This window comes from Solanum verrucosum, unplaced genomic scaffold (assembly GCF_900185275.1).
Source record: "Solanum verrucosum unplaced genomic scaffold, falcon-dt-bn FXZP01000214.1, whole genome shotgun sequence".
Lineage (NCBI taxonomy): Eukaryota > Viridiplantae > Streptophyta > Magnoliopsida > Solanales > Solanaceae > Solanum > Solanum verrucosum.
The window spans coordinates 605276-631621 of NW_026020059.1; the positions used below are offsets into that span (position 1 = coordinate 605276).

The 26346-nt window shown below is 34.5% G+C and overlaps 1 protein-coding gene across 1 annotated transcript; it reads right to left on the reverse strand.

Annotated features, from left to right (window-relative positions):
* Window positions 1-24344: 24344 nt before the first annotated feature.
* On the reverse strand, window positions 24345-25762 carry LOC125823331 (auxin-responsive protein IAA33). Its single transcript, XM_049502722.1, has 2 exons — window positions 25416-25762; window positions 24345-24508 (listed from the first exon to the last, which is right to left on the reverse strand). The coding sequence occupies exons 1-2, from the start codon at window positions 25760-25762 to the stop codon at window positions 24424-24426; spliced, it is 432 nt and encodes a 143-aa protein (XP_049358679.1). The 3' UTR covers window positions 24345-24423.
* Between the last annotated feature and the right edge of the window lie 584 nt (window positions 25763-26346).

Sequence of the window (26346 nt, forward strand, 5' to 3'; positions counted from 1 at the left end):
GTTTTCCTGAAACTGTCACCTATGAAGGGGGTGATGAGATTTGGACAGGAAGGGAAGCTTAGTCCCAGTTATATAGGTCCTTACAGGATCCTGAAAAGGGTTGGTAATGTGGCTTATGAGTTAGACCTTCCAGCAAAACTAGCAGCAGTCTATCCGGTCTTTCACATTTCTTTGTTGAAGAAGTGTGTGGGTGACCCAGCATCAATAGTACCATTAGAGAGTGTGGCTATGAAAGATAGCCTCACTTATGAGGAAGTGCCAGTTTAATTTCTTGATCATTAGTTTTGAAGGTTGAGAAATAAAAAAGTCGTTTTGGTCAAGGTTTTGTGGAGGAGTCAGTCCGTAGAGGGAGCTACTTGGGAAGCAGAAGCAGGCATGAAGGCCAAGTATCCTCATCTCTTTCCTTCCGATTTTGTTTCAGCTTCAGGTAATAGTTCCTCTCCAGTCTCTCAGTTTACTCTTATGAAAACTCAGTCTTAGTATAATGTTCTTTCAGTTAGTCTTGCATTTTTAGCATATTTGTATGTTCTTGGAACTCAGTTCAGTTAGATATCAGTTTCTAGTACTTAGTGGTAGGGAGTACAGCTCTTTTCCCTCCATACTCAGCTAGTTTAGACTTCATTCGAGGATGAATGTTCACAAAGGGGAGATATTGTAACACCTGAGAAATTATCAGACCAGAACAATAGAAAATTAGGTGAACCATGACATGGTTCATGGGCCGTTAAAGGAACCACGGTCCGTCGACCTGTTTGTGGTTCACACCCAACCCAGGAATGGTGGACCACGAGACCTTTTACGGACTGTAGACCACCACACGAACCATACTGGTGCTCGTGGGAGTGAGACAGAACCTTCCAGATCTTGACGTCAGACCACGGAGCCCTCCACAGGCCATGGAAAGGTTTGTGGACCTGACCCAGCAGACCACCAACCCAAGTGAAGGACCACGGTGGCCTTCACGGTCTGAAGTACTCCACACGGCCCATGGTAGAGCTCATGGACAGGACTCCCAGAACCAGTAGCCACTAGCAGCAGACCACAACCAAGTCAACAGGTCATGGTACTAGTGACGGTCCATCATTGGTGTCATGGTCGGCCCTGATAGATTTTAAGTCAGGGGTCGTTTGGTCTTTACCTATGCGTTGGACACCTAAACTATGTCGTTTAACCCCTAAACTACATAGGTTTGGTCAGCTTGAGCCTAGTCACTTAATCAAAATTTAACTAAGCGTTCCATTCACCAAAATTTCATCAGACTTATAGCGAAGAGGGAAGAAATAGGCGATAGCTTTCTAAAGAATACGCAGCAAGGTTTCTCCAGTTGCATCCCTGAAATCGAAACATTTCTCCATGAATTTCGTCACCATGTATGTGGGATTTCACTAGTGGCTTCTTTTCGTCCACTAGGTCCCTAGAATTCAGTCAGATTCTTGATTCCCTACATATTGTTTAGACCGAGGGTTTCTAGAAACTTTAGTTAATTGTTGTGATTTAGCTATTGTAGTGTTCCTAATCGAATTATCATGTTTTATTGGAATTGTAGTTAAATTCCTTATATGAAACTCATAACCCTAGTGGTGTAGTTCTTTTAGTTCATGAAATGCATTTTCTAGGTTAGTAAAACAGATTATCATGCTTTAGTTTTTGAATGTCGCATTATCAGTTTATAATTGTTATATTCTCAGATTTTGCATGCCAATATTTGAGCTATCCAACATTCAGTATTTCAGTCATAATATGCCTTATTCATAATCAGTTGGGAGTAGTCTAAATACCAAGTTGGACTGGGTTTCAGCATACCCTCATAGTCCCAGAACTACGTGCCCCCGTAGGTTTGTAAGTCCCCTGTGTGGGTATTATATTTAGTGATCACGCCATTCATGCATTTATACCCTTGGCGAGGTATATTGGGTCCTCTCGATGGGGCGTATACATCGTACTCCACATTTAGCTCATGTGGTTTATGTCGGTTATTAGTAGCTACCACAGTCAGACATTAGTGTATTTGACCAGGTTTCTAGTTATATTTCATTATTTAGTTCAGTTCTTTTTAGTATGTATCACTATTTTCCATCATGTTCATATTATATCATTGCTCAGTATGACTTGTTCAGTTATATATATATTTGTTTTGTTGTATTCCATATCATGCATGCTCAGTACATTCCAAGTACTGATGCATACTATGTGTTACATCCTTTCATGATGTAGGTTCAGGTACTCAGTATTCAGATCACGTGTGGATCGATTCTCGATCCATACTCAGCAGCATTAGTGGTGAGTCCTCAAACTTTGAGGACAATAGACATGTTTTCCATTCAGTCTTTTATTTCAGTTTCAGTTTTGCTGAGTTTGTTGGGGGCATGTCCCAGCAACTCTAGTCAATTAGAGGCTTTTTCAAACATAGTGTTAAACTCATCTTTAGCTTTTGAGTAATTAATTTGTATCACTAAACTCTCAGATATTATATATATATTTAGATTAGTATTGGGTATTCCCCACATTCAGTTTTCTATTGTTTTAAGCTTCCACATTAGTATCTTTTCTTCAGTTGTTTATGTATGCTTATGATTTGCCAGCTCAAGGTTAGCTTGGGGTCACTTGTGATCCTAGGTCCCATGTTTATGTCAAGGGAGTAGCCTTGGGGAGTGACAATTTTGAACACTTAAACCCCATTAAAAGTGTCTATTGGTGTCAACAACTATGTGTTTGGCTCTGAAGAAAATTGTTCATGTTATGTGTTCAGTACTTTAAATTTCAAGCATGCTAGGATAGATTGTTTGTTTTGACGTTTCTCAAGATCTTAATGTTTTCTTTTGTAGGGATGCAAAAGTGTGTTCGCACTCTAATAAGGAAAACATATCTGATGGTCCAAAGGCATTTATATCATCTTAATAGGAAGTTTAGTTAGCTTTCTAGTTCTAACCACGAGTGATTGAGGGAATTCATGTTTTTGTATGCACTCCTTAGAAATCCTTTTTCTATCTTTAAGATAAGAAACAAACTCACCCTTGGGCATAGAATTCCCCCATTTCCACTCTAGGACGAGTTCATTTGGAAACTGAAACTTGACTACTAAGGTTCTAGAATCAATAGAAGCATAACAAGAATGCAACCAATTTATACCAAGAATAACATCGAAATCTAACATATCAAGCTCTACAAGATCAACATTAGTGACTCTATGGGATAAGGAGACAGGATAATTTCTATAGAGTCTCTTAGCCACAATAAATTCAATACTAGGAGTAGAGACAAAAAAAAAAGTCTAGCAACACATCCAGAAGAACTTCAAACCTCATAGCCACATATGGTGTTACAAAAGACAAGGTAGCACCGGGATCAAGAAAGGCATAAACATCAATATGGAAGACTTTCAACATGCCGATAACAACATCGAGAGAGCCATTTTACTCATGACGAGTTTGAAGTGAATAAAATCAATTTTGCTTCTGACTTCCACTAGAACCTGACAAAGGGTAAGATTAAGCCCATTGACGATTATCTCCTTTATTTTTAGAAACTGAGGAACAATCCCTTATCTTATGATATGTCTTGCAACAACCAAAACATGCGTTGGAAATGGCTAGACATTTACCCTCATACTTTCTTCCACATCTAGCACAAGTAGACAATGAAGATCCACCATCATTTCCTCTTTGAGCCTTAGGGTTAGACACCCTATCTTTGTTGAATTTAGGAGCCAGAGCATTTGAGGAACGTTGATTGGGAAACCTTTGTCGGAACTTAGAATGGCCATGTCCATCAGACCTCGAATGTGAAAAGTCACCATCACTGGTCCTTGCTTTATTTTCCTCCCTAGATCATTCCTTATATTTATCTTATTATATTTGTTGAACATGAACCATTGGCGATAAATGTCTATATCATTGATGATCTTGGTGGTACGATATTCTTTAACCACCATCTTGGACACTCCCATAACAAACTTCCTCTTGATGATCTTTCTCAACCTTGGAACCTTGAAACTCTAGAGGATTCATCCTAGTGAATTCCCTCACTTTAGTTGCCATTGTACCCACATTAGGATTCAGGGGTACCACAACCTCCTTATTGGCTTGAATCAACATTTGTAAAGCATCCCTAAACTTCGTATTAGTCACTTGTTTGGCCAAAGGGTCAGCCAGAATTGAGGAGTTTGTAGAGGAGCTTGAGGAGCTTTTCGTTCCATATTTTCATTCACATTCCTCCTAGTCTATACTCTTCGAGGGGCGATATCTTGAAAAGCATATGTAAATTAGAAGACAGATATATATATATATATATAAACTCTATCGCATGACTTTATAGTAATGAAAAGAAGTGTAGTTTCCTAAACATCTTATAGTTTCTCATTCATAAATTTGGGGCGCTTCACACTTATGAACAAGACTCTACTCGACGTGGCTTAGAGAATTCCTAGGACCTTTATAAGACTTGTGCTACGAATACCAAGTTTTCATGACCCAAAGTACACCCTAGACGTGACATGGCGTATAAGACCTTGAGAGGCACTACATAAGCCACTTAGCATGCATCATACAAGATAATAGAAATAAAGATTTCAAAGAAACATTTTTATATCAAATAAAGTTTGACAAAGGTGGAAGTCTAACGTATGTCTCAAAGTCATCTAATAAATCATAAGGAAAGCAATTAAGATGTAACTCATACATCACATACAAAGTCTGAAATTGGAAATGACATGAAAGCAATAAAATAATCTTGGCCCTTGGATCCTAAGGAATCACCAATCTTTAAAATCTCAAATGGATCAACAAGCCAAGAGTTGGAGAATAGGAGAGTTGGACCCTATATTAATGAAAAAATGTAGACACAAGTATGTTTTAGTACACGGAATGTACAAAGTATGATAGCAATGCATAAAAGTTATGAAATCATGCTTAAAGGACTTTATATGGCATGCAATGACAAAGCTAAATTATAATATAACATGTTAGAAAACATAAGTCATAATCAAGGTCAATGCACACTAAAAATCTTATAAAACACTTATGAGATACTTTAAAAAGTAACCTTAGTTCATTATTGTGGGAATGTTACCTTTATCTGACATAGACCATGTGATCCTATAACATAGAATTCAGTGTCTATCCCACACCGAAAAGAAATGTCCTTAATTTCCAAGGTAGGAACCATAATCATGAGTTAAAGTGGAATTACAAACTAATGTTTATCTAAGATAAACTGTAACACCCTATATGCGAACGACAAAATAGCAGCTTTTTTAGATCTTCTAGGTGTCATCAGCGAAGGGCCAACCATGGCCCGTGGTGTGGGCCACAGACGGTAGGTGGGTCTGTGGATTACCCCTCAGAAAAGGTCTAAGCATCGACCATAGTGGTACCTACGGACCGTAGGTAAGACTACGCCCCGTGGTCTAGTACCCCGTCGACTGGCCAAAACTCTCTAACCACCAACCACGGATATACGGGACGGACCGTAGGTGGTGGGTCGTGGGTCAGCTGATTTCAGTTATTTTAGGGGCAGTTGAGTCTTTTCCTAATTAATTAATTCCTATACTATGTCATTTTGCCTAAGTTTAGAACCCCTATATAAGCCTTTTTACCCCCAAATTTACCCTATTTAATTCATTCTTCCGAATTCCCCAAAAGAAATCAAATCTCCTCCCAAATATTCTCTCTCTAAAAAACTTGATGAAGAAGAAGATTCAACCTAGGGTTTCAAGCTAAGGTCTCAATTCCTACATTGTAGTTAAGCAATTGGACTTGAGGTATGGTAGTTTTCATCCATGAATCCCTATCATTCATGGAATCCCCAAATTCTTTTATTTAAAAAGGTAGAATTCCCCAATTAGCTAGGGTTTTCTTCAAACACCATGGGTTCTTTTGATTATTGATCTTAATGATATAATTATGTTTAAATATGCATTAATTGATTATTTACAATATGATGTTTCCCCTATCAACCCATGCAAACCCCCATGTTTTCCAACTTGTGATTTCATAATATGGGTTGTTAATTATGAAAGAGGAGTTTTATGAACTAAAGCATGAAGTAATAGAATTTACATAAATTTATGATAAAATACCTATCTAATGCTTGAATTCTAGATTTGGTGATTGAAAGTAAGCTTTGAACCTTGAAATGGCAAAGTAGGAGCTTATGCATGATCTTATGGAAACTATGTAAATGTTGTAAGGGTGATTTGAGAGTGAAGTGCCAATGTTGTTGTTGTTGTTGTTGTTGTTGTTGTTGTGTTGTTGAAAGGTTATTCTCATAAAACACTTTCAACCATGATGTGAAAGCTTTTCTCACATAGAAAGTATTCTTAGGTTAAAAGGCTATTCTCACCTAATTGAATCAATGAATAAGAGATATCCTAATGAACTAGCTAGGATTGACAAGATGACATGTCTTTCCATGGATAATGAGAATAAGTAAGGAAATACTATTCCATGGAAATTATTCTTATCACCAAGTGGATATTGACATTGAGATGGAAGCTCTCCTGTTAGTAGAGGCCGAGTTTCTAGAAGAAGTCTCATGAGATGGAAGCCCTCCCGTAAGTAGAGGTTGGGTTTCTAGTAACAATATCCTTATCCCATAAACTACGTGCCCCCGTAAGATATTTAGCTAACGGATCCACTTAATCTAGAAGTTCATGGTTCTACCTTAGGCAAGTACAACAACCCTTTTCGGTGTGGGAGACACCGGGTGATCATGTTTAGCTCACATGGTCACTATGTCGGTTAAGGCTAATTTTCCCACAACAAGATGATTAATGAATTAGGGTTACTTAAAGAAGTATCTCATATGTGTTCAAAGACTGAAAGATGATTTAGCTTGCATTGACCATAGTGTTATGACTTATGTTTTCTAACCCTCTTATATCATGTTTTAATTGGTCAAATGCATGTCAGGGAATGAAATGTCATTCTTAGCATGTTTTGAATGTTTTTATGCATAGATATCATACATAGTGCATTTTTGTACTAAAGCATACTCTTGCCTACATTTTTTTCAAATGTAGGGTCCAAGAGATAAAATTCCCATTTTAGTGGCTAGAGCTTGGACTTTGATTCTTCCCGAGCTTGGTGAGTCCTCATCGTTCGATCACGAACTAATCTCATTTTAGTTTCTCTTTCGTATTTCCTTTCTGGACATGTTGTATGGTCTAGGTCCACTTTCATTCAATTGTAATAGATGGCTATGTTGAGACATGAGTTAGACTTTCGCTTTTCAATAAAACTGTTTTGGACTTAAAATGATTGTTTTACTCTTTAATGTTCTATTAATTTATGTTATGATATGCTAAGTGGTTTGTATGGGTCATTCGGGGTTCTGTACATCATGTTACATCTATGGGGTACCCCTGGGTCGTGACAAACTTATTATCACAGCACAAGCTTTAGAATGGTCCTAGGATGTCTCATGAGTAGAGTCTTGTTCATGAGTGTGAAGCACACCACATTTATGAATGAGAGGCTACAAGATGATTAGGAAACCCCACTTCTTTCATTATTCTAAAGCAGTGCTATAGAGTTTAACTCTACCAAGTCTATCTCCTAATCCTTATCCTATGTTCTTTAGGATATGTCTACTCGAAGGGCTTATAGTAGAAGGAATGTGAGGGAGAACGTGGAACAAGAAGCTCCTCCTCAAGCTCTAATCGATCCTTTGGCCGAACAAGTTACAAATGCAGAGTTTAGGTCGGCTTTTCAAGTGTTGGCTCGGGCCGTGACGACTCAAGACTATAGAGAGGTGGTAGTCCCCGTGAACCCAAATGTGGGTACGGTGGCTTCAAGAGTGAGGGATTTTATGAGGATGAACCCTATGGAATTTCATATCTCCAAAGTCGAGGAAGATCCGTAAGAGTTTATCGATGAGGTCTATAAGGTACTTGCTATCATGGGAGTGAATCCGGGAGAGAAGGCAGAATTGGCCGCTTACCAATGGAAAGGTGTTTTTCAAGTGTGGTACAACCAATGGAAAGAGGCAAGACTGGTAGGAGCGGGTCCTATAGAGTGGGAAATGTTTAAATTGGCTTTTCTTGATAGGTTATTTCCCCTAGAGATGACTGAAGTAAAGATGCTTCAATTCATTAACCTTCGTGAATGAAGTATTAGTGTGAGGGAATATGCTCTAAAATTCACTCAATTATCAAAATATGCTCCAACAATGGTTGTGGATTCAAGGGCTAGAATGAGTAAGTTTTTGTCGGGTGTGTTCGAAATGGTGGTTAAAGAGTGTCGTACCGACATGCTCATTGGTGAAATGGACATATCTCGTCTCATGGTACATGCACAACAAATCAAAGAGGAGAAACTCAAAGAGAAGTCTAGAGAGGGAAAAAGGGCTAAGACCGGTGATAGTAATTTCTCACATGCTAGATCTGATGGACATGGTCGTCATAAGTTTTGTCAAGGGTTTTTCGGCCAAGGTTCTTCTAATGATCCACCTAAGCTTAATAAGGATAGGGTGTCTAACCCTAAACCTCAATGAGGTAATGGAGGTAGTTCTTCTTTGGCTAGGACTACTTGTGCCAAGTGTGGGAAGAAACATGATGGTAAGTACCTAGCTGGCACCGATGGTTGCTTTAGTTGCAGAAAGAGTGGTCACAAAATGACAGATTGCCCCATGCTTGCAGAAAAGGGAAACGAAGGCAAGCAAGCTCCTCCCAGTGGTCCGAATTCCAATTCTCCAAAGCAAAACCACTTCTATGCTCTTCAAGCCCGAGGTGACCAAGTGAGCTCTCTGGATGTATTTACCGGTATGTTAAAGGTTTTCCAACTTGACGTATATGATTTGCTTGATCCCGGTGCTACTTTGTCCTTTGTGACACCTTATGTGGCCATAAGTTTGATCTGCTCCCCGATATATTGTTAGAACCTTTTTCTGTCTCTACTCATGTTAGTGATTCTATGGTGGCTAAGAGGGTTTATAGAAACTGTCTCGTTTCCTTGTCCCATAGAGTTACTCTTGTAGACTTGGTAGAAATTGACATGTTAGACTTTGATGTCAGTCTTGGGATGGATTGGTTGCAATCTTGCTATGCTTCCATAGATTGTAGGACACGAGTGGTCAAATTTTAGTTTCCAAATGAGCCTATACTTGAGTGGAAGGGGGGAAATTCTATGCCCAAGGGTCAGTTATCTTATGTATAAAAGCTAGGAAGATCATTTTTAAAGGTTGTATTTATCATCTAGTTAGGGTGAGGGATGTAGATTCCGAAATTCTACTCTTGAGTCGGTCCCCGTAGTTAAGGAGTTTCCAAAAGTTTTCCCCAATGATTTACCCGATATTCCTCCCGAGCGGGAAATAGACTTCGGTATTGACATTTTCCCAGATACGCAACCTATCTCTATTCCTCCTTATAGAATGGCTCTGGCGGAACATAATTAAGGAGTTGAAAGATCAATTGAAGGATTTGTTGGATAAGGGTTTCATCTGACCTAGTATCTCTCCATGGGGTGCTCTAGTTTTATTTGTTAGGAAGAAATATGGTTCCCTTTGTACGAGTATTGATTATCGATAGTTGAACAAGGTGACTATTAAGAATAAGTATCCCCTTACAAGAATAGATGATTTATTTGACCAATTTCAAGGGGCAAGTTACTTCTCTAAAATTGATCTTAGGTCGGGTTATCGCCAATTAAGGGTGAAAGAAGAATATATTCCAAAGATGACATCTAGAACCTGATATGGTCATTATGAGTTTTTGGTAATGTCATTTGGGTTGAATAATGCTCCGGCGGAGTTTATGGATTTGATAAATAAGGTGTTTAGGAAATACCTTGATATGTTCGTAATTGTGTTTATCGATGATATTTTGATCTATTCAAGAAGTGAGGATGAGCATATTGATCATTTGAGGATCGTGTTGCAAATTCTTAAGGATCAACAACTTTTTGCAAGGTTTAGAAAATGTGAATTTTGGCTAAGGCCCGTCGCTTTTCATGGGCATATTGTGTCAAGTAAGGGTATTTAGGTAGATCCTATCAAGACGGATGTGGTCAAGAGTTGACCTAGACCTCTAGCTCCTTCCGATATTAGAAGCTTCTTGGGTTTGGCCGGTTACTATAGAAGATTTGTTGAGGGGTTTTCCTCTATTGCTTCTCCTTTGACGGCTTTGACTCAAAAGAAGCCTAAATTCATATGGACGGAAGCTTGTGATAAAAGTATCCAACATTTGAAAGATAGACTTACTTCCGCTTTTGACCTTACCGGAAGGTATGAATGTCTTTGTGGTATATTGTGATGCCTCTAGAATTGGATTGGGATGTGTGTTTATGCAAAATGGTAAGGTTATTGCCTATGTTTCAAGGAAACTTAAGATTCATGAGAAGAATTATCCTACCCATGACCTTGAGTTAGTGGCGGTGGTTTTTGCCTTAAAGATTTGGAGGCATTATTTGTATGGGGTTCATGTTGATGTTTTCAGTGATCATAAGAGCTTGCAATATGTGTTTAGTAAAAAAGATTTGAATCTTTCCCAAAGAAGGTGGCTAGAATTATTGAAGGATTATGACATGAGTGATCTCTATCACCCCGGTAAAGAAAATGTGGTAGCGGATGCTCTTAGTCGACTATCAATGGGTAGTGTTGCTCATGTTGAGGATGAAAAGAAAGAATTGGTTTGAGATGTTCATAGGTTGGCTCGATTAGGGTGTTCAACTAGTGGATTCTACCAAGGGTGGTGTCATGGTTCATAATGGGTCTGAATCGTCTTTTGTGACGGATGTGAAGGCTAAACAAGGCCTTGATCCAATTTTGGTAGAACTGAAAGACCTGGTGCTCAAAAAGTCCGTAGAGGCTTTCTCCCAAGGTGCAGATGGGGTACTTAGATATCAAGGTCATTTATATGTTCCGAATGTTGATAACTTGATAGAACAGATCTTGGTAGAAGCTCATAGTTCTCGGTATTCTATTCACCCAGGAGCCACCAAGATGTATCGTGATTTGCAGGAGATCTAGTGGTGGAATGGGATAAAGAAAGATATTGCGGGATTTGTGGTTAAGTTCCCTAATTGTCAACAAGTGAAGGTTAAGCATCAGAAACCGAGAAGTTTATCCCAAGACATTGGTATTCCTACTTTGAAGTAGGAAGATGTGAATATGGACTTTATAGTAGAGTTGCCACGTACTCGGCAACAACATGACTCGATTTGGGTAATAGTGGATCGGATGACTAAATCTGCTCATTTTATTCCCGTCAAGGTTTCCCATTCGGCGGAAGATTATGCTAAGTTGTATTTGAGAGAGATGGTAAGGATATATGGAGTGCCCTTGTCCATAATTTCCTATCGAGTTACCCAATTTACTTCACAATTTTGGAAGTCATTCCAAAAGGGTCTTCGTACAAAAGTTAAGCTTAGCACAAATTTTTATCCCCAAATCGATGGGCAAGCAGAGCGTACTATTCAGACTTTGAAAGACATGTTAAGGGCTTGTGTGATTGATTTTAAGGGTAATTGGGATGTCCATTTGACATTAATTAAGTTTTCTTATAATAAGAGTTATCACTCGAGTATCAAAATGGCTCCATTTGAGGCTCTCTATGGTAGGAGGTGTAGGTCTTCTATAGGATGGTTTGAGGTGGGTGAAGTTCCTCTCATAGGTCTGGAATTGGTACATAAGGCCATAGAGAAGATTCAGCTTATTAGAGAGAGGCTGAGAACGGCCCAAAGTCGTTAAAAGTCTTATGCCGATGTTAGAAGAATGAATCTTGAATTTGAGGTTCATGATTGGGTTTATTTAAAAATCTCACCCATGAAAGGTGTAATAGGGTTTGGAAATAAAGGGGAGCTTAGTCCCCATTTCGTCGGCCCATATGAGATTTTGAGGCGTATTGACAAGGTTGCATATGAGCTAGATTTGCCAAATGAGTTGGCTTCGGTGCATTCAGTTATCCATGTCTCTATGTTGAAGAAATGTGTTGGGGATCCAACATCCATAGTTTCTTTAGAAGGTTGGAAGTTAAAGAGAATCTTGCTTATGAAGAGGTTCCGATTGAGATTTTAGCCCGGCAAGTTAAAAAGTTGAGAAATAAGGAAGTTGCTTCCGTAAAAGTGTTATGGAGGAATCATTTAGTTGAGGGGGCTACTTGGGAGACCGAGGCCGATATGATGTCCCGATATCATCATATCTTTCCTTGTAGTCCTACTCTAGCTTGAGGTAATGAGTTCCTTTTGGTTGTTAATTGTTTTGGGAGTCATGTGTGTTTTATATGTGTCCATGATTTCCTTGTGTTATGCATGTTCATGAAAAGCTTAAATTTTGAAAGAAATTGCTTATATGATTTATTTTCCTCATGTTGTTGTGCATTGAGTATGAATTGCCTATAGACTTCATGAGATGATTGTTGAACATGCATTAAATATGCTTTTGAGAATAAATTGCATAAAGGCTCCATGAGATTGTGTTGAGCATGCTTTTAGCTTGGAGAAGGTAGTTCCTCCTTGAATATGAGAAATCAGAAATTTTCATGCATTTTGGGTTGTTAGATGTAGTTCCTACTTCTTTTAAATGCATTGAGTATGTTTATCTTGGAGTTGATGTTTCCTCATTGATTATGTGCATTTTTATGAGATTGCATGCATGATGGGCTGTTAAAATTAGATACACCCCTATGTGATGTTTTGAGAACGTCCTAGCTAGGAGTCAATAATTTCTCCTTAGTTGCATGCATTGCATTGTTAGGTTGGGTTGCTAGTTCCTCTCCTACTCTTTTAGAACCAGTTTAAATCTCATTCGAGGACGAATGTTCCCAAGAGAGAGATATTGTAACACCCCGTATGCGAAAGACCAAATAGCAGCTTTTTCAGATCTTCCAGGTGTCATCCACGAAGATCCAACCACGGCCCATGGTGTGGGCCACGGACTATAGGTTGGTCCATGGATTACCCCTCAGAAAAGGTCCAGGCATGGACCAAGGTGGCACCTACGAACCATAGGTGGGACCACACCTCGTGGTCAAGTGGCCCGTCGACTGGCTAAAACTCTCTGACCACCAACCACGGACGTGCAGGATTGACCGTAAGTCCACCCACGGTCCGTCAGTGGTGGGTCATGGGTCAGCTGTTGTCAGTTATTTTAGGGATAGTTGGGTCTTTTCCTAATAAATTAATTCCTATATTATGTCGTTTTATCTAAGTTTAGAACCCCTATATAAGCCTTTTTACCCCCAAATTTACACCATCTAATTCATTCTTCCAAATTCTCCAAAAAAAAAATCAAATTTCCTCCCAAATATTCTCTCTCTAGAAAACTTGAAGAAAAAGAAGATTCAACCTAAGGCTTCTAGCTCAGGTCTTAATTTTTCCATTGAATATAAGCAATTGGACTTGAGGTATCGTAGTTTTCATCCATGAATCCATCCCATTCATGGAGTCCCCAAATTCCTCTATTTCAAAAGGTAGAATTCCCCAATTAGCTAGGGTTTTCTTCAAACACCATGGGTTCTTTTGATTGTTGATCTTAATGATGTCATTATGTTTAAATATGCATGAATTGATGATTTACAATGCTTTTATGATGTTTCCCCTATGAACTCATGCAAACCTCCATGTTTTCCAACTTGTGATTTCATAATGTGAGTTGTTGATTATGAAAGAGGAGTTTTATGATCCAAAGCATGAAGTAAGAGAATTTACATGAATTTATGATAAAATACCTATCGAATGCTTGAATTCTAGATTTGGTGATTAAAAGCAAGCTTTGAACCTTGAAATGGCAAAGTAGGAGTTTATTCATGATCTTATGGAAACTATGTAAATGTTGTAAGGGTGCTTTGAGAGTGAAGTGCCAATGTTGTTGTTGTTGTTGTGTTGTTGAAAGGTTATTCTCATAAAACACTTGCAACCATGATGTGAAAGGTTTTCTCACATAGAAAGGATTTTTAGGTTGAAAGGCTATTCTCACCTAATTGAATCAATGAATAAGAGCTATCCTAATGAACTAGCTTGGATTGACAAGATGACATGTCTTTCCATAGATAATGAGAATAAGTAAGGAAATACTATTCTATGGGAATTATGATTAGCACCGAGTGGATATTGACATTGAGATGGAAGCACTCTTGTTAGTAGAGGTTGGGTTTTTAGAAGAAGTCTCATGAGATGGAAGTTCTCCCGTTAGTAGAGGTCAGGTTTCTAGTAACAATCTATTTATCCCACAAACTTCATGCCCCCGTAAGATACTAAGCTAGTGGATCTACTTAAGCTAGAAGTTCATGGCTCTACCTTAGGCAAGTAGAACAACCCTTTTCTGTGTGTGAGACACCGGGTGATCATGTTTTAGCTCACATGGTCTTTATGTCGATTGAGGCTAATTTTCCCACAACAAGATGATTAATGAACTAAGGTTACTTAAAGAAGTATCTCATATGTCTTCAAAGATTTAAAGATGATTTAGCTTGCATTGACCATAATGTTATGACTTATGTTTTCTAACCCTCTTATATCATGTTTTAAAATGTCAATTGCATGTCATGAAATGAAATGTCCTTCTTAGTATGTTTTGAATTTTTTTATGCGTAGCTATTATACTTAGTGCATTTTTGTATTAACGCATACTCTTGCCTATATTTTTTTTTCAAATGTAGGGTCTGACAGACAGGTTTCTCAATTTAGTGGCTAGAGCTTGAACTTTGATTCTTCTCGAGCTTGGTGAGTCCTCATGGTTCGAGGACGGACTACTCTCATTTTAGTTTCTCTTTCGTATTTCCGTTTTGGACATGTTGTATGGGCTAGGCCCACTTTCATTTGATTGTAATAGATGGTTATGTTATGAGTTAGACTTCCGCTTTTCTATAAAATTGTTTTGGACTTAAAATGATTGTTTTACTCTTTAATGTTCTATTACTTTATGTTATGATATCCTAAGTTGCTTGTATGGAGTCCTTCGAGGTTCTATACACCATGTTACATCTAGGGGGGTACCCCTTGGTCGTGACATAAACCTATGGTGGCACATAGTTATGGAATATGGGCAATCGCCAGTAGTCCACTCGGTGCTAAGAATAAATCTCACTAAATAATCATATTCATATTATTATCTATGGAAAGGCACAACTAAATAGTCAATCCAATTTAGAGTTCATTTAGAATAGCTCATTAATCTTGATTCACCTTAGTTGAGAAGACCTTTCAATCTTATGAATCTTTTTTGTGAGAAACTCTTTCACAACAACAACAACAATGATTTACTCTCAAAGCAACCTTAAATCATATATATAACTTTCATAAAGAATTGTGCATATCTCTATATGTTCATCTTTCATAGTTCATAAGCTTTATCATATGATCATGCATGAGTTCATGTGAATGCAACTTCAAAATATGTAATTACTTCAATTCATGCATAAAAATATAGAAAACAATCAATTGGGTCATAATTGAAAAGAACACATGAAGATTGAATAAAACCCTAACTTCAATTGGAAAATCTAACTTGTAAAATTGGATAATTTAGGAACCCTATGAAGGAAAGGACTCCATAGGTGAATCATATCATACCTTGATGTTAAAACCCTACAAATATTGGAGGATTGGAGACTTGTACTTGAACCCTAGTTCTTATTCTTCTTCCTTGATCTTGAGGATGACTTTGGTTAGTTTTAGGGACATTGAAGAATGAGTTGAAAAATGGTAAATTTGTGGCTTAAAAGTGTTGTATAGGGATTAGGGTGGAAGGAAAAACAACATAGTATTGGGTTAAAATAATTAGGGAAAAGACTTAAAAGCCCTTAAAAACAATTGTTGACCTATCATTTATGGTTTGGACCTATGTTCTATAGATGTACGGACTGTACTAGTCAACTGTAGAAATACTCTTAATTTGGTCAACTGTTGACGGAACTCATGTACGGCTTGTAGGTCTTTATAAGGACCATACATGCTAACCGTAGAAATCAACTTTAAACTTAAAAATTTCACTAAGTCTGGGGTTCACCTACAAGACCTATCTACGACTTGTACATGGAATGACAAACTATCCTGGTAAATCGTAAAAAAGGGTACTGGGACTTGTTTTGAAAAGAACTTATTTTCTTATTTCCTATGGTTGCCATCTACAGTCCGTAGATGGGACCCGTAGACACAGACACCGGCCTAAAAACTACAATTTCCTTCTTTCCAAATTTGAGGTATTACAATAGTCATCCCCAAGATTATCATCTTTAAATTGGTTCCTATAGTACTCCACCGCCACACCCCTAATTTCGCCATTTGAATGCAAAAGAACCCCCTGCTTTGTGATCATTTTTTCAATATGATGCTTCATTCATCTCCCCTTAACATACGAATGGAAAAATATTGTGTTTCTGTCTCCATCTGAGACCCACTTCGTCCCCGCCTTTTGCCGCCAAAACTCCTCCTCCAATCTCAGTTATTTCTTCAACTCCACTTCTACCTTGCTTAATTCAACCATATTACTTGCTGACACTTGTATTTCCATTTGCGACTCCTTTACCTTTATAATGTCCTCTATTATGGCATTTTGTTGAAATATGTTGTCAAATACCTCTTTGCTCCAGGTTGCCAATGTTTTCTTGACGTTCTTCATTTTACCATGATCGATAAATGGATTTCCAGCAACATCGATCTTCCAATTGACCTCCACAAACTTCATGAACTATTGATGTTTACTTCAAAAGTTCAAAAATTTGAATGGCTTAATTGAAGGTTCTTCTTTTGTGTTGCGAATCATATGAAGAGAGGCATGACGGGAATTATCTTGATCGTCGGATATCATTGAGAAAGAAATAGGAAGAAGTGTTATCGAACGATTTTCTGTAATTCTTCCCAGTATGGAATGAGTAAAGAATCAAGCTACAAGTCTCGATCTACCCCTTCTGATGAGATGTTGAACCTTTGAGGATGGGAATAAATTCATAAATTCTTGATTCACCAAAATCCTATCAAGTCTTTTAAATATGCAAGCCTCCTCAATCCCGTCATTCCACAATGTATATTTACAGCATGAAATTCTCACTTCAGATAGGGCACCACTACTAATGAATGTTGCAAAATCCACGACTTCATTATTAAAGTAAAATTATTAAATAGGTTAGACTGTCCTATACATCGAGGGTATTTTAGAGCCGAAAGGTGGATGTCAGAGGTATTTTAGGGCCGATAGGTAGATGGAGGGTAGTTTTGTACCAATTCAAATACTTGAGGGACAATTTAGACCCTTCTCCGTTTAAAATAACATTAAAATCTCTGACAATGACCCAAGGACAGTGCACTCTCTCTTATGTGCTTTCCAATTCATCCACATCTCCAATCTTTCTAATGCATTGCACCTAACATTTACCGCTGAAATGATAAAATCCTTAATATTATTTCTGAATTGGATGGTAACTTGATGCAGTGTGTCCAACATAACTCTACCTTCCCATTCATATTTCCAAAAATACCAATTTTTTCCTATACAATTTACTCCAGCCTTGTCGAAGCCTAACTTCCTGCTATATTTATCTAGCTCTAATGACATTTGCAATGGTTTCATCAATGTTATAAATGAATAATGATGTCTTTTATGCAAGTCCATTAATCTCTCAAATGATTTATGATTTTTGATTTTTGAGTATTAATAGACCTGATATTCCAAAAGATCATTTTTTTCAGTCATTGATCACTGTTGGATCCCCTATCCCTGCTCCTTTTCTTAACCTGTAACAGAATTACTGGTCTGCATTTTCGTGCCTTATTTTTCAGACTGTTGGTATGCCTTGGGGATAAGTCTCCTGCTTTGTTGATTTGTTGAATGTTATACTCCATGTCCTCGTCCTCTTCAGTGTCCTTTCTTTGTTGTGTCACTTCTTCCTCTATTAAATTCAGTCCTTTTTCTATTTCTTCTTATTCAAAGAAATTGTCTCTCACCTCCCCTAAACTTGTTTCAAACAAGTTTCTTAGTGTGGTTGAACTGTCTCCCCCTCCCAGATGTGTGCTCTCCCCACCATTAATTTTTTATGTAAATTCTTCTTCATTTTTTCTTCATTGTGCCTTCATGCAACACCTTATAGTTACTCTCTTCCTTTTAATCATTACTGCTCCCTTTTGTGCTTGCTATATGATCTCTGTTTGATTTGCTTCCCAAATCAGTTGTTTCATTGCGCTTGTGTGGACTGCGTGCTTTGTGCAACTTCTCTTTGTTAATACTCTTTCGTAGCTCAGTGGAGATATATTTGGACTTTCCACTCTCCATCTCTGCTTCATTTTCTTTCACTAGTTTCTTTTCTAGATCTTTCTCTGGCTCCTGGTTTCTGAGGCCAGCATGTTAAACTTGTTTCCTATAATTATTCCCTCTTTGTTCCAGACTTTCTCCGGTTCCTTAGTCCTTCCTCCTCCCTATATTTTGTGCCTCTGTTCCATAAACTCGTCCTTTTTTTCTCACGTTTTGTTTTTATCCTTCCTTTCATGATGTCTCCTTCCCTATGCTATCTTCCTTGTGACGATTTCCTTTTTTCTTCTTGTCGTCTTCCTATCTTGATTTCTCCTTGTTTGGATGCAATTGTGGGTGTACAACATAACATTGTTGTTCATTGTGCTCCTGAATCATACAAGTCTGACAGTACTTTGGAACATAATCATATTTGATGTTGATCCACTTCCTCATTCTTCATCCTCATTCAAATTTCAATTTGTTTTCAGAACTCCTTTAGTAAATCTACCTCCACTTTAACTCTTGCACAACTTGGTCTTGTTTGATTCCTGGTTTCCATGTCCACCTGTAAGAGTTTCCCCACTGCTGCTGCTAGAAAGAGTACTACTTTTTTTCCAAGAAAAATTGGTGGAAGTGATGGAAACGATATACATGCAATCATTGTTGACATCTCCTCCTCCAGGTTAAACATTGGATACCACTTTAATATTCACATCAGAATGGACCAATTCTTATGGGTGATGTAAAAACTGGTTTCGATAGAAGATGAACAAAGTCATCTAACAATGTAGCCCTAACAAAAACATGTTGATTACTCAAAAGTCTGATATTGTATTCTCCCTTTAATTCACATTGCTTAGGAATGAGTTTTCTCAGATCTTGTATGTCTGGCCAGCCATACGAGAACTTCCCAATTACTACATACTCCAGATTTTCATTGACAATCATCTGATTGACCTCTTCCTACTCCCATATTACTTGTGGTTCTCCATGCAGGTATGTAATCAATTTTAACGGTATAGGTTTGATGTGGGATGTTTTTGGTCTTAGCGAATCAGCATACATGAGTCCCGACAAAGGAATTGGCAGGCCTACCTCAGGAGGAGGTTGACCAGTGGTCGTGGCGGCCATGGTTATCGGAATTTAGGCAAAGTAGGGTTGACGGCGGTAGGGTTTTTCTTAAAGAGCGTTTTGTTAGTAATAGTTTTCCATCTCTCTCAACTTTGTTATTTAAAGTTGATATACCTCTTATAAAAGTAACTCATATATATCCATATCGTCACATAAATGGCTCACATTTATCATTTTCTTCTAACGGAAGTAATTAAAAATATTTTATATTTTTTATTAAAAAGATATTCATGTGGGGGTAAATTTGATTTTTCTCATATGTATATATATTGCTTCTTTGATTCCACGACTAATTTGGATTTATTATTTTGATGGTCTAATTTATTTTCTCATTAACTCTTGTAAAATTTATCATATATGCCCCAAATTATTTTAAAGATACAAAATAAATTACAATATAGCTGCAAAAAGATAATTTTATATTTTTTTCTGACGTTTTCCCTTTTTCCATTCATCTTTAATTTATTTCTCGTATTTTCAACGAAAGATTGAAAGAAAAAAATAAAATAAAAATAAGAAACTCAAATAATGATAATCAAAGAAGTTAAAAACAATTATGTGTAAAAAGGATCATATATACTCCTACATAAAAAAAAAATTAAATTTAAAAATCAATTATTTTTTTTCCTTCCATTAGATAAAATTAAGGTTGAACCCATCGACAGCTCCCTAAAGTTGGCACCAATTTTCACTTAGACACCTCAAGTAGGCTTTGTTTATTTTAAACACCTCAAGTAGGGGTCCGTTGTGTCATTTTGACACCTTTTTGACAATCAGCTAAAATTACAAGGCTTAAGTCATCAGCTACCCCTTAAAGTTGTCTGCATAATTCACTTAGACACCTCAACTAAAACTAGTACCTGTTGAACACTTTTACCAATATAAAAATTGTTCCTATTAGGCATTTTTTGATAATCAGCAAAATATATGAAGAGTGTGTGATACACTTGCGGTGACGTGGCAAAACGGCTAATTAAAAAATAACATGTGGCACTGGGCCCCGAAATTATAAAAAAAATAATTTTGTTTAAAATTATTTCAAACACTTTTTATATCTAATTTTTTTTTTAGAAAAAAGAAAAAAAATGAAAATGTCAACCTATTCTACCCAACCCCACCCCTACCCACCCCCCTTTCATGTTCATCTTCTTCCCAAAACACATTCTTTCTCAAATCACAAAACCTAATTCTTTTCAAATAACTTGAAGATTAACTTTTAAAATATATATATATATATATATATATATATATATACATTTTCATACTAAGAGTGAAGAAGAAAGAAAATTTTGCCGGCGGTTATTCATTTCTACATCGATGACAAAATTTTGCCGGCGGTTATTTATTTCTACATCGATGACAAAATGAAATTGATAGCTCAAAAATTAATTCTTTCAATTTTTTAAATATCATTTTTGTTAAATTTAATGAGTTTATATATGAATTTGAGTAAAAATCTTTGTTCGAAAATTTTGATAAACAAATATCGGCTAACTTTTTTTATATGTAAAAATCATTTATCTTCTTTCTTCTTCTTCATATTTGTTCCTTATTTTTATGAGATTTGAAATAAATCATACTTCTTTCAAATCTAAATCTTCATGGTTGATTTTCATTTATCTTCATATTTGAAAGAAATAATATTATTTTTTTATAAAAAAGAAAGAAAAACAATGTTGGAGCTAAAATGAAGAATGTTTTGCATATTAAAGTATGAAGAAGATGATAAGTAGGGAGTGGGGTATTTTTCTTTTTTTGAAAAAAGTGTAAATGAAAGAAGAAAAATGTTTTTAATTTAATTATAATGCCAAGTGTCAATAAAAGAAGAAAAAATGTAAAAAAAATTCAAAAAAACACTATTTTGAATCTTTTCACGCGCTTCAGGGAAGTGCAAAACACATTTTTTGCCATATCAGCGTTTTGTGTTTAATAAGTACATGTTTTGAACAATTTAGGTGTTCAATAGGTACAAGTCTTAGTTGAGGTGTCTAAGTGAATTATGCGGACAACTTTAAGGGGCGGTCGATGACTTAGAGCCTGTTTGGATGGGCTTTTAAGCTGGTCAAACTGGCTTAAAAGCCAGTTTTTGACTTATTAGAGTGTTTGGCAATTATCAAAATGACTTATTTTAAGTCAAAAATGATTTATTTTAAGCCAAAAGCTAAAAGCTAGGGGGGGGGAGCTTTTTTTTTTTTAACTTAAAAGCACTTTTATGTTGACCAAGTATATTACCTTTTTGCCCTTAATTCTTTTATACAATTTCCAAATTGCCCATATTGAATTATTATTATTATTATATTATTATTATTATTATTATTATTATTATTATATTCTTATTATTATTATTATTATAATTATAATTATAATAATAATAATTATTATTATTATTATATTATTATTATTATTATTATTATTATTATTATTATTATTACTATTACTATTACTATTACTATAATTATTATTATTATTATTATTATTACTATTACTATTATTATTATATTATTATTATTATTATTATTATTATTACTATTACTATTACTATTACTATTACTATAATAATTATTATTATTATTATTATTATTACTATTACTATTATTATTTTTATTATTATTATTATTATTAAATTATTATTATTATTATTATGTTTATTATTATTATAATTATAATTATTATAATTATAATTATTATTATTATATTATTATTATTATTATGTGTATTATTATTATAATTATTATTCTTACTATTACTATTACTATTATTATTATTATTATTATTATTATTATTACTATTACTATTATAAATTATAATTATAATAATAATAAATATTATTATTATTACTATTACTATTACTATTATTATTATTATTATTATTACTATTACTATTACTATTATTATTATTATTATTTTATTATTATTATTATAATAATAATTATAATTATAATATTATTATTATTATTATTATTATTATTATTATTACTATTACTATTACTATTACTATTACTATTACTATTACTATTATTATTATTATTATTACTATTACTACTATTATTATTATTATGTGTATTATTATTATAATAATTATTATTACTATTACTATTACTATTATTATTATTATTATTATTATTATTATTATTATTATTATTATTACTATTACTATTACTATTACTATTATTATTATTATTATTATTATTATTATTATTATTATTACTATTACTATTACTATTACTATTATTATTATTATTATTATTATTATTTTATTATTATTATTATAATTATTATTATAATTATAATAATTATTACTATTATTATTATTATTATTATTATTATTATTATTACTATTATTATTATTATTATTATTATATTATTATTATTATTATTATTATTACTATTACTATTACTATTATTATTTTATTATTATTATTATTATTTTATTATTATTACTATTATTATTATTATTTTACTATTATTATTATTTTATTTATTTTTTTCTGAAATATGAATTTATATTCCTCTTATAAGGTGGTAAAGAAATATGTGAATGATAGAAAAATATTATTACTTATGGATGTAAAACATAAATTAATTTTGTTTTAATTTTTTTTTTTAAGTATAAAAACCTTAAATTAATCAACTTTTTATCATGTTAACAGCTTAAAGGGTATTTCAGACATTTTGATAAAAAAAAGTGTTTACCAGCACTTATTTGCCAAACACATCAACAACTTCTTTTTCAACTGCAGCACTTTTATCCAAACACATAACTACTTATTTTAAAAATAAGTTCCAGCACTTTAAAAAGTTACTTTTTTTAAGTCAATCCAAACGGGCTCTTAAGCCAAAATTACAAAGTGTGTGTAATACATTTATTGATGACATGACATGATGACTGATTAAAGTTGACATGTAGCATTTGAGTGTAAAAAAAATGATTTTAAAATAAATTATTAAAAAGCAACTAATTTTTCAGCTAAAATAAATAAATAAAATTACCTATTTTCTACCATCCCACCCCACCCTACCCCATCTGCCTTACGTCCCTTTTGCCTCCCCAACCCTACAGTCCTTTTTTGGTTTTTCTTCCAAAAAAAATTTTAAAAAAATCATTAGATTTTAGGTTTTTTTTCTTTTTTTGGTTGTGAATTTGATTTTGAAAATCATAAATGACATTCTTCTTCTACTTTTTTGGAAAAAAAAATGTGTGTCTTGTTCTAAAAAATCTTTCCAAAATTAGTGTCATGATTTTTACAAATTTTGTTCTTATAAACATTTTTAAAATTAGTGTGATAGTTTTTTATTTTATATTTTCATATTTTGTAAGGTTTTTTATCATGATTTTTCATGGTGGAAGGTGGAATAAGTGGTAGGGCTAAAAAGTGAAGAAGGAACAAAATTTAAAAAAATCCAAAAATAAAACCCCTCACGCGCTCAAAATGGGTGCAGCACAAACAATATGTTAAGTCAGCAAAAAGTGTCAAAATGACACAGCAAGACTCAACATGAGGTATCTAAAATGAACAAAGTTTAGTTGAGGTGTCTAAGTGAAAATTGATGCTAACTTTAGGAGGCTATCGATGGGTTCAGCCTAAAATTAAAGTATATGTGAGTCACTTTTGTAACGGTAGAAATATACATAAGTCATTTTTATAACGATAGAAGTATATTGAAACCATTTTGTAACGAGAATGTATAAACTCTATATGACATAGTTGTGATGTATAATCTACAAAATGAAGTAAAGTGTTGTAGGTGGTAAATTAAAATGAAAGACGATTTGAGGCTTGCGTGAAAGCAACAAGTTTTGGAATAACGTACGATATTAAAAGTTCTCGAACTTAAAAAATATTATAGATAATATAAAATCATAGACAAAAATATAAATAAAAATCAAGCTGGCATTTTAAATAAATTAGTAATTACTATTTGTCCCTTGTATTAAGCTAAACATTAAGTAGGTGTCCAAATAAAATTTCAACTTTATCTCATTATTTCATCACATGATTTTAAATTATAATTTCATATCACATGACCAAACGGACCCTAAATTGAAGAAAAGAGAACATAATTTGTTACACAAATCAAGCAAAACTTTGTACCAAGGAAATTACACAAAAGAAAAAGAAAAGAAAAGAAAATATATTAAATATTATTCTCCACTGTTCCGTTGCGTGAATTTGGCTTCGCCGGCAAAATTCGTATTCTTTTCGCCACCTTCACGAAATCTCTGGATAAAATTCAAAGAGTAGGTTAATTATCATATTTTCCCTACACTCATTTTATGGCAGATTTAGGTATGTGATTTCGTTTTATCTAGTTCACTTATATTGGATTTTACAGAGTCTGCTCATGCACAATATGATTCGAAATTACACAAACGCACAACATGCATATATACCTATTTTATATAAAAGTTTAATTGCTTTCATTCCAGAATATTGAAAATTCTTCTCTAAAAGTAAATCTGACAAAGTATATCCGCTTACCATTTTAATTTGTTAGTCTAGTTTAATTTGATGCAGAATTTAAGAATGCAAATAAGATGTTTAAATCTTATTATTTAAATTAAAGGAGTGTAAAATTAATAAAATATCTTTTAATCTAATGGCATTTAACATGTTACGAAAAAAATTGAAATTAAAAAGAAAGAATATTCTTGTAAAACCATATAAAAACAAAAGTAAGACAAATGATGGTAAAGTTTATGCTTCATCACCACATTTCTCTTACCCGAAGATAATGTTTTATACATCTTGGGGTGGTATAATAAAAATACAAAAAATAATCTTATCTATGTGACTTTCTTAAATTACCAAAATTTTCATAAAACTTTTAAAATCATCTTTCACCTAGTTTTAGTATAATAGTATGTCGATCTGAAAGTGAAATGATAGCACTACAACTAAAACAAAAATAGGGTCAATAAATATGCATTTTTACCGAGATTGCTAAAGTCTTTACCGATATGAGTTAATTGTCATTAGATTTAATGTCACTATACACTTTAAGGACATTTACAAAGATTGTTAATTGCCAGTAAAAAAAAATATTTAACGATAATTAAACTATTTTTGTTAAGTAATTGCCGCTAAAGTGTTTATATACGTTGGTGTGTGTTGAGTTAGATTACTTACTTCCAATTTAGATCACCAACAAGGAGGAGGTCATTTTCGATATCTTCATAAGCAATAAGATGACCAGGAAGAGCATTTGAAAGATCGACATTATTATTATTATTGTGTGAACACTCAACAATGTCACCACTATCTACAAACATCTGCTTAAGTGCTTTAGCAAGGCTTTGATAGCTACCAAGCTTGTGAAGACTTATCATCTGGCAAATCGAACGCCCTTCAACGACGACTGTTACTGCTGGTGGATCATTACATGATGATGATCTACTGCTCATGTGATCATAGTATTTTGTAGTAATTCTTTTGTTTAAACATTCTTGCCTAGTTTGTGACTCAAAGCTGCTCATTGAAAAATGGCTAGGGTGTTGTACTAGTCATAAGTTAGTGATTATTTATAGCACAAATGGCGGGTGCTGGTCTGAGACAACCCTAAACTTGAGCTATCCTTTTTCAGATTTCAAAGCATTCATTTATTGTCTATGACAAATAATTTATTTTTACTCACTCTTCTTCACTTCCCTCCCTCAGTACCAAAATAACTCACAACATGGATTATGTTGCAGTGGTGAGACTATTTCACCCTTATCGAGCTCTGGATATGGAGAAAATTCACACCGGTCAGGGCTCCAGACACCAGGTAAACAAAATTTCAATTCATTTGACACTTTTTGTTTAACTGTTCCAGAATATTTTATATTTAGTAATAATTTCATCTTTATTGAGACAATTTATAACCATATGCAAAGGAGGAGCAAACAGAGAGAAGCAGATGTCATTTTTTGTGATACTTGCAGGTAGACTCAATTGATAAAATAAAAGATGTCGCAACCGTCAATTTAGTTTTTACATCCATTACAAAGCAACACATCTTATCTTACGTTAATTTGCGGTAGATACAATATAAATCTTTTGTGCAAACTTACGGAATAAG